Raw genomic sequence first — 12,213 nt, forward strand, 5'->3', positions numbered from 1 at the left:
AGCAGGAGCCCTGCTTAGGTGAACCCTGCTTCTCTTTCTCTCCCTCTCTCTCTCTCTGCCCCTCATGAGATTCTCTCTCTCTGCCTCTTGCTCAGTTGCACCCTCTAAATAAAATAAATAAATAAATAAATAAATAAATAAATAAATAAATAAATACCAGAATAGTTTTATGAAATGAAAAGAAAACAAGACATTAAAAATGAGCCTAGCACGGAGAGATCTTTTTTTCTATGTCATCAGGATCACTGCTCTACTACTATTGAGAAGAAACAGTGACAAGCAAGACCTGAGACACTCTCTAAAACATGAAATGTCATCACAAATGCAACTAACATGTAGCAAAACAAGACACTTGTCTTTGGATATTAAAATAAATGACTAGGAAATACTGGCTTTCTACCCAAAGGAGAAACAAGGAAACAAAGAAACAAATAATCTCTTTAAAAAAAAGAATTATTATAGGATGCTATTTATTAAAACATACTTGCTGCTTAAATGGAAGAAGATTTAGTTCCAGTGTAGATCAGGAATTTTGAGAGAAACAAAAGGGGGAAACCATTTTCACTGTTTCTATACCATTTGAGAATCTGTAAGAGCTTCACATTCTACTTTTTTTGAAAAGACCCAAATCCACGCTACATTTCTGCTGGATTCGTATTTAGCATTAGTGATAAATGTACCTGCAGTTTTATCCTCCATAAACATGTCAAAAGCAATTCTCCCGACGGGGCCGGCGTCTGCGGGGGAGCGCTCGTGCTGGGGCACAGGGGCACTGCTGAAGGTATCCAGCATGACCGTCCTCTGGTCCGCAGAGCCCGAGATGAGGACATTGTCGATGGCCCAGTCATTCTGATCCAGGCCGTCATGTCTTGGCTGCCACCAGCGGAAGCGAGTGGCAATCTCTTTAGCATCAGGAGGGAGAAGGATATTCACGAATCTGTACGAAAATGATGGCAGTGGGGGGTAACAAACTTGTCAAATGTCTCATGCGAGTAAAAGATTCACAACAAGAGGTAAGATATTACACGTCACGTGGTGGTGAGGGAAGGACAGGAGATAAAATTTAAAAACTTAATTTAAATAGTTGATTTAAATGTTTATTTTAATTTTTTTAATGTTTACTTATTTTTGAGAGAGAATGAGAGACAGAGAGAGAGAGAGAGAGAGTGTGTGCAGGGGAGGGCCAGAGAGAGGAGACACAGAATCCAAAGTAGGCGCCAGGCTCTGAGCTGTCAGCCCAGAGCCCAACGTGGGGCTCCAACCTATGAGTGGTGAAATCACAACCTGAGCTGAAGTCGGGCGCTTAACCAATTGAGGCACCCAGGTGCCCTAAAATTTATTTTAATTAAAAAAAAATTTTTTTTAACGTTTATTTATTTTTGAGACAGAGAGAGACAGAGCATGAACAGGGGAGGGGCAGAGAGAGAGGGAGACACAGAATCAGAAGCAGGCTCCAGGCTCTGAGCCATCAGCCCAGAGCCCGATGCGGGGCTCGAACTCACGGACCGTGAGATCGTGACCTGAGCTGAAGTCGGACGCTTAACCGACTGAGCCACCCAGGCGCCCCTATTTTAATTTTTAAAAATCATTTTTAAAATGTAATTTTTATAAACCATGATAAACTGGTTTGAGCTTATGAAGGTTCAGGAGTCCCTAAATGGGGGAAACAGAATGTGAACAAATTCAAGGATTCTGGAACTATCTACTTATTCTAATTGTCCCTGGGCAGGCCTTAAAGGGACTTTACAGTTTTCTGCTTGCCTAGGGGCCTCTCTGGATCTATAAGCCTAGAGATATGCACTTTGGTAGACATAAGCCAATACTAACTTTTGTTTTCTGTCTCCTAGAGGTTGGTTTCATCAGTTTCCTTCCCCTGGTGCCTTGATTTCATTCTACTCCTGTGAGTATCAGCAATTTGCTTAGAATTCAGACACTGAATTCAGACACATGTGGCAGGACATTTGGGTTCTCAGCTTGAGGGTACCAGGTTGTATGTAATTACTTTATGTGGTTTAATACTGACTTTGTCTTTATGTTTTATTGAAGACATTATACTAAGAAATGCTGAGTAAGAACCATTGGGTAACAAGCCCAGCATGCTGTCCCCAACACAGTCACCAAGAACAGATATGGACAAATATGACTACATGCTTCAATATGAACCATAACCAGCTAGACATGATCACAATTACGCATTTAAAGCCCAAGAATATATCAAACACTTTTGAGCTTATACTCACAACCATAAAGTCTGTTGGGGAAAATAATTTCCTGAGGTTTACTTTCCTCTGCATAAATTCCCATCTTTCTATCCATACTAATCTACCTCCCTTTATATTTAAGGGCTGCCTCTTAGTGTTAGTGTTCCAAGATGGGCCAATAAGCCCAAATCCATCCTGTGAAGAACCCTTAAGTTGAGGACTTTCATGGTGGCCCCTTTAGTTTTCGTCTTTCACACTGAAGAGGGTTCACCGTTTTGTTTGTATTTATACACTATTTCCTTGTTGATTTTATTTTCCTTTCTCTTTTCTCTTTTATGTCTTTGTTGAGAGATTAGGACCAGAATAGTAGGCAGTATTCCAGATGAAGACGCATTAAGATCCATTCAATGCTGCGGTCCTTTTGGTTGGATTTTCAGTACTTGAATTTTAAATACTTTTTTGACTATGTCCGTCATTTTGTGTACCCTTTGGGCCAAGACAGCTTAGTGGATCTTGGTCTTAGGGAAGGAAATTGTAGACCGTGAATCCTAGATCCTTGCTTGTATAGTTACTGGCAGTTTGGAGACCATCCATGCTTAGGCAATCTTTTCCAAAGTTTATTTCCTCATGCATCTCACTTTCAAAGCTCATCTGTCCTCTCCTTGCCCTCTTTTTGTATCCTCACCTTGTATGATCTTCCTATAGCTTATCTGCTTTGATTTGGCATGTTTAACATTTTAAAGTGTATTAAATAATATCAGAAATCTGTCTGTTCCTAGAGAGACATACAATCATACTTATTTACCCAGAGCAACGATCTTTACCTTTTTTTCCTTTCCAATTTTTTTTTTTTTACTGTTTATTCATTTTTGAAAGACAGAGCAAGACAGAGCACAAGCAGGGGTGGGGCAGAGAGAGAGGGGGACACAGAATCTGAATCAGGCTCCAGGTTCTGAGCTGTCAGCACAGAGCCCGATGTGGGGCTTGAACTCATGGACCACGAGATCATGAGCCAAAGTCCAGCGCTCAACCGTCTTAGCCACCCAGGCACCCCTTTTCTTTCCTATTTCTAATGTAGTTTCCTTTCTCTCATAAATCCTTGACCACGTTTTAAAAACCCTTGGAGTACAAATTTATCTAAGGCTGTTGAAAGTTTAAATAAATTATGACCACTGTTACTACTTCAGTCAATTTGTTTCTCCTTCAGAGAACTAAAGTAGATCAGACAGTTATGCTTTTATCTTAACTTCATTCTCCCTGCATATTATGCTAAATGTTCAGGAACTCATACCTGAGAGTCTTTATACCTTTCTCCAAAAAGACTAAGGAAATAGTTTACTTGGCTTATCTGTTATCTTCTAACTAACAGATGAGCACGTTTTTGTGTGCTATTACACCGTGTTCCTCTTAGCTTCTATTTGAATTCCTTTACTACTGTCCAACTTTAAGGTAAGTGCAGGATTTAAAACTTTTGCTTGTGGCTGACATTTCCTCAATTGCCATTTTCCCCTTCTTCCTTCATAATAGAAGCCCATCTTTATAGTGAGGTGAATAGTTGTCCAGAATAAAGACAGTATGTCCAGACTCCCTTGCATCTGGGTGTGTTTCTGTGACTAAGTTCTGGCTACTGGAATGTGAATGGAAGTATGGGCACCTGTTAGGAAGTGTCCTTGAAGAGAGACAGCACACCCTTCTTGCCCATCCTCCCTCCTGCTGGTGGGAAGGTGGAGGAGCTGGGGTTGCCATTTTGGACTAGATGGAGGTCATGTGTTGAGTGTGGCAAAAACATAAGGTAGAAAGAACCTGGGTCTCTGGTGCTTATGGAACCACTGTAGCCGCCCTTGGCTATTTTCTTCCAGATCTAATTTATATGAGAGAAAGAAAAAAAAAACCTTATAAGTTACTTGGGGGTTTCTGTCATTCACAGCTGAACCTATTGTTAATGGACACACTGAATTTAAATGATCATTTATAAGATTCTTTAATTGTTTTTATTTTACCTAATTTTTAGCCTATACCTGGTTTGCCATACACTGAGGGATTATCTATGTTTTGTCTTCCTTTTTTGGTGCTTTTAATTCTTCTACGTTTCTGGGTTTAATTATTCTATATTTCTCCTTTCCCCTTTCCTCCCCTAACCTCTACTCTGCTCTCTCCTCTCTTCCAACCTTCTTTCTCTCTCTCTTCTCTTCCTTCCACCTTATTAGATATGCTCTTTTACTTTTAAAAACTCTTTTGACTTTTCTCATTGGTCACACCAATTGCTTTTTGCCTTTCCAGAATATATATCTTTTAAATGATTCCTACATTGCATTTATTAAGCCCATTGTGAGGGTTTTATTTTATTTTGTTTTTTTAATATGAAATCAAATTGGTTTCCATACAACACCCAGTGCTCACCCCAACAGGTGCCCTCCTCAATGCCCATCACCGACTTTCCCCTCCCTCCCAGCCCCCATCAACCCTTAGTTTATTCTCAGTTTTTAAGAGTCTCTTATGGTTTGGCCCCCTCCCTCTCTTTTTTTTCCCTTCCCCTCCCCCATGGTCTTCTGTTATTTTATTTCTTTATGATTATTTTTTTTAATGTTTATATTTTTGAGAGAGAGAGAGAGAGAGAGAGAGAGAGAGAGAGAAAGAGTAAGAGAGACAGAGCATGAGTAGGGGAGGGCCAGAGAGAGAGGGAGACACAGAATCTGAGGCAGGCTCCAGGCTCTGATCTGTTAGCACAGAGCCCCATGTGGGGCTTGAACTCACGAGCTGTGAGATCATGACCTGAGCCAAAGTCAGACACTTAACTAACTGAGCCACCCAGGTGCCCCTAAAACTAGTCATTCTTAAAATAAAAACCCAAACCAGCTATTTATCAGCTCAGAAATCTTATCTTCATGTCAGTTTCAAAGCATCATTTTTTTTTATTTTAGTTTTTTTAAGTTTATTATTTATTTTGAGAGAGAGAGAGTATGTGAGCAGGGAAGATGCAGAGACAGAGGGTGAGAGAGAGAATCCCAGGCAGGCTCCACGCTGTCAGCACAGAGCCTGATGTTGGGCTGCAACTCATGAACCGTGAGATCATGACCTGAGCTGACACCAAGAGTCAGGCACTTAACCGAATAAGCCACCAGGTGCCTCACAGAAGCATCTTCTACCAGTGAGTATTGTCCAGGTCCCCTGAAGCCCCTGCTGACTGACTGCTGGCAGGCCTTAACAAGCATTATTGCTCGATATACTAGTTATTAAAGATAAAACAGAATACAAACCCAGGTTTACTGTATTGGTCATAGAAAATCTCCATTAGCAGGTTCCAGGTAATGCCTCCATTGACAGAATATTCCAGGAGAACACCTTGGTTACGGTTATTTGGTGTAATCAGGCATCCATACATGAAGTAAAACTGGATAAACTCGGCATTAGTGAGGTTTAGATCCACGGTGACTAACAGTCGACTACAACCCTAAGGGTGAAAAGCAGAATCCAACAATGATAAAGAATCGTAACTGCAGCTTAAGGTTTTCTCTGGCTTCCATCAGTTTTATATTTCTTTTGTAATACAAGTTGCATGGCATAGTAATACTAATTTTTGTGTCATTTCTCCTGTTACCCTAGCTCCCAGCATGGCCTCTGGCACACAGTAGGTACTCAGCAAATACTTGCTAAACTTTGAAATTTCAGGATCAGAACTTACTTACAAAGGATATTTTCTCATATGCAATATGAGAGTTGAAATTAAAGTAACTATTCTGTCTTTATTAAACTATTTCCAGGTATTCATAGGCATTTTTAGGTTTTTCAAAAGCAGCTATTAATAAATTAGCACTTAAAAATGTTTATTTATTTATTTTGTGCGCGCGCGAGAGAGAGAACATGAGCAGGGGAAGGGCAGAGACAGAGAGAGAGAGAGAGCACAAGCAGGCTCTGCACTCAGTGCAGAACTGGACATGGGCTGGATCCCATGAACTGTGAGATCATGACCTGAGCCAAAATCAAGAGCTGGACACTTAACCAACTGAACCACCCAGGCCCCCCAATAAAATAACATTGTTCAGATGATTACTTTAATATGAAATTTAACAATAACCACATTGAAGAATTTCATATAATTTAATTATAATTAGAGATAATAGTTGTAATGATTTTTATTTAAACTTTTCTGGCTGATTTCAGTGTCATCTACATTAATTTATTCATGTAGATAGGTAGATGTCTCTTAGTTGAACATATGAGGAAAACTAGGCCTCTTGGAGTTGTATTTAAGCCAAGAAGAGTATTATCAACACTGCATTCTTAGTCAGTGTTGAGGATCACAGAGACCCTATATTGTTGCTCTTGACTAAAACACTGATTATAGGGGCTCAGTCAGTTAAGCACCTGACGTTGGCTCAGGTCATGATCTCATCGTTCGTGGATTCAAGCTCCACGTTGGGATCTGTGCTGACACCTCAGGGCCTGGAGCCTGTTTCGGATTCTGTGTCTTCCTCTCTTTCTGCCCCTCCTCTGCTAGTGCACACTCTTGCTCTCAAAAATAAACGTTAAAAAAAACAGACTGAATATAAATGATATACTTCATTGGCACAAATGCAAATTCTAAGGTAGGAAATTGTAGGGAAATAAAGACCTGACAGTGAATTTGTAATTTTTAAAAATTAAATTGCTTGGGAATGCAAGCTGGTGCAGCCACTCTGGAAAACAGTATGGAGGTTCCTCAAAAAACTAAAAATAGAAATACCCTACGACCCAGCAATTACACTACCAGGTATTTATCCAAGGGATACAGGTGTGCTGTTTTGAAGGGACACATGTACCCCCATGTTTATAGCAGCACTATCAACAAGAGCCAAAGTATGGAAAGAGCCCAAATGTCCCTCGATGGATGAATGGATAAAGAAGATGTGGTATGTATATATACAATGAAGTATTACTTGGCAATCAAAAAGAATGAAATCTTACCATTTGCAAATACGTGGATGGAACTGGAGGGTATTATGCTAAGTGAAATTAGTCAGTCAGAGAAAGACAAAAATCATGACTTCACTCATATGAGGACTTTAAGAGACAAAACAAATGAACATAAGGGAAGGGAAACAAAAATAATATAAAAACAGTGAGGGGGACAAAACAAAAGAGACTCATAAATATGGAGAACAAATAGAGGGTTACTGGAGGGTTTGTGGGAGGGGGGATGAGCTAAATGGGTAATGGGCACTAAGGAATCTACTCCTGAAATCATTGTTGCACTATATGCTAACTAATTTGGTGTAAATTTAAAAAAATAAAAAATTGAATAAAAAAATTAAATTGCTTATGAAGCGTTTTTTAATCATCATATTAAAGATTCTATTTTTATACAAGTTATCTCTGGCAGCAAGGTAGAATGACTATAAAATTTCTCAAAGAGATTTTCTAACATTGCTGTTGTCACTCACAAAATAATCTGCTATAAACAAAAATGTCTAATCTTTACTGACAATTACTCTTCCTTGGCTAATTTATAGAAAGAATTAATTTTTGCTAATAAATTCAGGAAATGCTGAGGTTCATCTTCCTGAGTTTTGGTTCCTTAAATCCCAAATCTGTTGCAAGCTGAGGAGTTTTCAAATTAGAGCATCACCCAGATGGAAGACCCTCAAATTTTGTACAAGCATTCTCTCCCAGGATGAAAATTCATTGATTTTTTTTCCCTTTTAACTTTTAATTTTTATTTATTTTTTAATTTTATTTTTAATTTTTTAAAATTTACATTCAAATTAGGTAGCATATAGTGCAACAATGATTTCAGGAGTAGATTCCTTAATGCCCCCTACCCATTTAGCCCATCCCCCCCCAACAACTCCTTCAGTAACCCTCAGTTTGTTCTCCATATTTATGAGTCTCTTTTGTTTTGTCCCTCTCCCTGTTTTTATATTATTTTTGTTTCCCTTCCCTTATGTTCATCGGTTTTGTCTCTTAAAGTCCTCATATGAGTGAAGTCATATGATTTTTGTCTTTCTCTGACTGACTCATTTCACTTAGCATAATACCCTCCAGTTTCATCCACATAGTTGCAAATGGCAAGATTTCATTCTTTTTGACTGCTGAGTAATACTCCATTGTATGTATGTATGTGTGTGTATATATATATATATATATATATATATATATATATATATATCTTCTTTATCCATTCATCCATCGAGGGACTTTCCATACTTTGGCTATTGTTGATAGTGCTGCTATAAACATGGGGGTGCATGTGTCCCTTCAAAACAGCACACCTGTATTCCGTAGATAACTGCCTAGTAGTGCAATTGCTGGGTCGTAGGGTAGTTCTATGTTTAGTTTTCTGAGGAACCTCCATACTGTTTTCCAGAGTGGCTGCACCAGCTTGCATTCCCACATTGAAGTCTTTTTCTAATGTGTACTTAAATATGCCTTGTGCTGACACTACCTGCATAATTAAATGGTCTCTGTTGATTTGTGATAGGAAAATGTTGGAAATAGTATTTTCTGATTTGTGCAAAGTTGCAAGTTCACATCAGGGTTGTTGTGCATTGAGAGGGTCTAATGCTGGATCTTGATTTGCCAATGAAACTTTAGAAAGACACTCAGTTCTTTTGGGGAAAACTCAGAGGATGCAGAAATGAATAACCGGTTGCCAAATGCTCACCCCGCTGAAATGGAGGGCCATTCCCGAAGCCACGGCACCACACACGGTACTTAGTTTCCCTCCATTCACAGTCAACCAGTTCTGGGTGGAAGGAGCTCGATTGAAGTTGTCTTTGAGCTGGGTTGGAAGGGAGGTCTCGGGCTCATCACAGTACAGGCCACCCCATTGCTCATCACAGCTGGGTGTGGAGAAAGACAAAGGAAAAGTCAACATGAAGCAAAACCACCACAGTTGTGTTCTCAAATTAGTGAGGCCAACTGCTATTCCTAGTCCAGGACGATGAAAGCTTACTTATCTTCACAGAACTGCCCAGAATTTACCCGCTCTCCTGAACAGTGCATCAGGTTAGAAATAATCTGTGAATAACTGCCTCTAGGCATACCTAAAGTAATGACTTGGGTTTACAGGGAAAGAAGCAACTTCAAGGAATTTACTAAAGTCCTGTCTCTACATGACACAGCTCTAAAAAAGCTGATAAATAATTGTGGCTGCCAACCTGAACTGGTCGGTCCTAATAACTTACGAAATTGGTCTTTGTAAAGAGGCTTTGGGCCAATTAGGAATCCAAGATGCCATGTTCCAAACAGCAGAGGGTACTTTGGGTAGCATCTGTCATCTCTGCCCAAAGGACTGACCTCCCTGTTCAATGGGGAAGGAATACGAATATAGGGCTGGAGGCTCTGGGGAATCATTAATTGATGGAAAGACCTCCCAGGCATGCGGGTTAATGGAGAAGGGAGTATAAATTCTCTCCTCACATCTTCATGTCTACTACCCCATCAAATAGCAAAATCTTTGAAAACCAAACATATGGTACATAAGACACACACACACACACACACACATACACACACACACACACACTTTCTCTCTCTCTCTCTCTCTCTCTCACACACACACACACACACTCTCTCTCTCTCACACACACACACACACACACACACACTCTCTCACACATACACACACTCTCTCTCTCTCACACACATACACACACACACACACACACTCTCTCTCTCTCTCTCACACATACACATACACACACACTTTATTTAGATCCTTCCAAGGATGCTAAGTCTCTCTAAGTAAAATACTAGGCCTCTCCATCAAACAGGCATTTAAAAACCTTCTTATGTGCTCGCTTCGGCAGCACATATATTAAAAACCTTCTTATGCAAACAATGTGAGAATACAATCCAACCACAAGTCATGCACATCATTACATATGCTTAGACCTAAGTGAGAAAAATACTTATGGCGTATTATTTTCAGTCAGAATACACTGAGTTCCTGAACCTCTCCTGTCCTTTTCAGGTCTCAGGCGTGTCACAGGAACACAGAAGGAAATAAAACACAGTCAATTATAATTCATGTTTCTCTGGACAAGATAGCTGTTGTTCAGTTCCTAATCTCTAAGCAAGGATATAGATACAATGTCCACAGACTCCATAGTTAGCTCAGTATCAGATTTCAAGAAAAATGTGTAAACCAAGGCAGCTTCGGAGTGATTAAAAATCCAGTTTTGGCAAAATCTCCTGGCTGGAATGTGAATCAGGAACTTCCTATGCAAGGAAGGAAAAACAAAGCCTACTTACACACAGTTTCCTTGGATGCACCTTCCATGGCCACTGCACATATCTACGCAGCCGTCCCCAATATAGACATTATCTATCGCCCATGTCTGCTGCTTGTCAAAAGGAGCTGGTTGATGCCAACGGAAACGAGTGGCTTGAGACCTTTGAAAAAAAAGAGAATTATAATGAAGGCTGTGGTGGAAAAGAAAATGTGTCCTGGTGTATTTGAGCAAGTGCATGGAAGGGTGTAACAAAAATACAGGTACACCCCTAACTTGTATTCTCAGAAAAAGTGTTCATTATTGCAACAGTCTCTGCAAAACTCTGATTAACAACACCAGACCGCAATGAACTGTGATAGCTTGAGAGTATTTTTTGGGCTGAGGATCTTTCTGCGTCTTGTAAAAACAGACTAAAACAGAAACTAAAACGAATCCTAACCAGTAGCCTCAGGGGGGACAGCAAGCCCTGAATTTTGTATGGAAAACATTGTGGAGTGATACCAGGGCTGTTGCTAAGTTATATTTGCTCCCTACCCTCAATATTTGACTTGGAAAGCAGCATATGGGCTCGACCTCAACTCCTATGTGTGCCCTACAATCAGACACTTTTGTGCAGTGGGCCTACTGGTCTACTTCATACCGCATTTGTGAGGAATTCTCAACAACAAAAGTCTTAAGAAGACAAAGTGTAAATCAGGGAGAGCAATGAAACCCTAGATAACTGGATAGAGAAAAGAGAGAGGGTAGTGAGACCAGACTTATTTTATATTCATTCAAATGCAGCATAAATAAAATCAAAACAGAGATGCTCCCAACCCAGAAGCAGAAATACATTTGCTCATTTGCACGGTTTTGGGGAGTGTCTTGTTCCAAAGCACAAATAAACATATGTTTTCAGAGACACTAGATGGCGGTAAATCCAAACAGTGCCCTAGGCTCAAGAGACTGAACATTCAGAGACCGGGAGATGAAACACTTTGCCAAAGCAAGTTTTGTTTTATGGATTCATACACTTTTGTCATTAAGAGACCGTTACTCACATGGCTGAGAGCTATTTGTTTTGAGCAGGACAAAAGACCAAACACCAGCAAGGACTGTGTATTTTCTAATTGAAAACACATACATTAAGTTGAGAAAACAGAGAAGACACGGACCAGCACTAAAATCACCATTCTGAAAATGCATAGGGTTTGATATTTGATATTTGCTTACTGAGCATCTACACACTAACTGATTTTTCCATTACATCTCTTGCTCCTCAGCTCCCAGCAGACTACCTAACATCCTCCTATCGCTTCCTATGACATTTAACTTTCCACCGCAAACTCCGCCTTGGTCTATGAGGTGCTGTCTGAGCAGGGGGCATCCTCCAGCCCTGCATCCTGGCTACCCACTCTGGAGTGCTGTTCCTTCTCTCAGTTCCCAGCGCTCATGACACTTTGTCCCACCTTCTGCCTGCACGTTCTTCCTCTCTCTGCCTGGTTCCCCTTTATGTGTCCTTTAGGCCTTGGATGCTGCGTCAGGTCCTCACAGAGAAATTTTCTTTCGGATCCCTTTAAAAATCATGTTTATTCCAAGAACAGCAAGCTGTTCTTTTACTTTTATAGCATTTATTATCACAATTGTAGTCGTATATTTATTTGCATATGTATTTCTTGAATGTCTGTCTCCTCCTCAAAAGTGTAAGTTACCAGGGAGCAGCATTATTACTTTTTTTCAACATTATCCCCTCAGTGCCCAGTGCCTAGCACTTAGTAGGTGCAGAGAGTTGGTATCCAGGGGCTACCGTTTTGACAGGA

At 40.1% G+C, this 12,213-nt stretch overlaps 1 protein-coding gene across 3 annotated transcripts in view; it reads right to left on the reverse strand.

The window, feature by feature from the left end:
* The window catches only part of RELN (reelin), a 537,501-nt gene that overhangs the window by 37,092 nt on the left and 488,196 nt on the right, over positions 1 to 12,213 (reverse strand). For all 3 annotated transcript variants that reach the window (XM_058725343.1, XM_058725345.1, XM_058725342.1), the window contains exons 47-50: positions 10,434 to 10,574; positions 8,842 to 9,019; positions 5,459 to 5,652; positions 681 to 937 (exon numbers count right to left, since the gene is read on the reverse strand). In XM_058725343.1, the coding sequence (XP_058581326.1) occupies positions 681 to 937; positions 5,459 to 5,652; positions 8,842 to 9,019; positions 10,434 to 10,574 (770 nt within the window). The remainder of the gene's footprint in view (positions 1 to 680; positions 938 to 5,458; positions 5,653 to 8,841; positions 9,020 to 10,433; positions 10,575 to 12,213) is intronic.

The sequence above is a fragment of the Neofelis nebulosa genome, chromosome 4 (genome assembly GCF_028018385.1).
Source record: "Neofelis nebulosa isolate mNeoNeb1 chromosome 4, mNeoNeb1.pri, whole genome shotgun sequence".
Classification (NCBI taxonomy): Eukaryota; Metazoa; Chordata; class Mammalia; order Carnivora; family Felidae; genus Neofelis; species Neofelis nebulosa.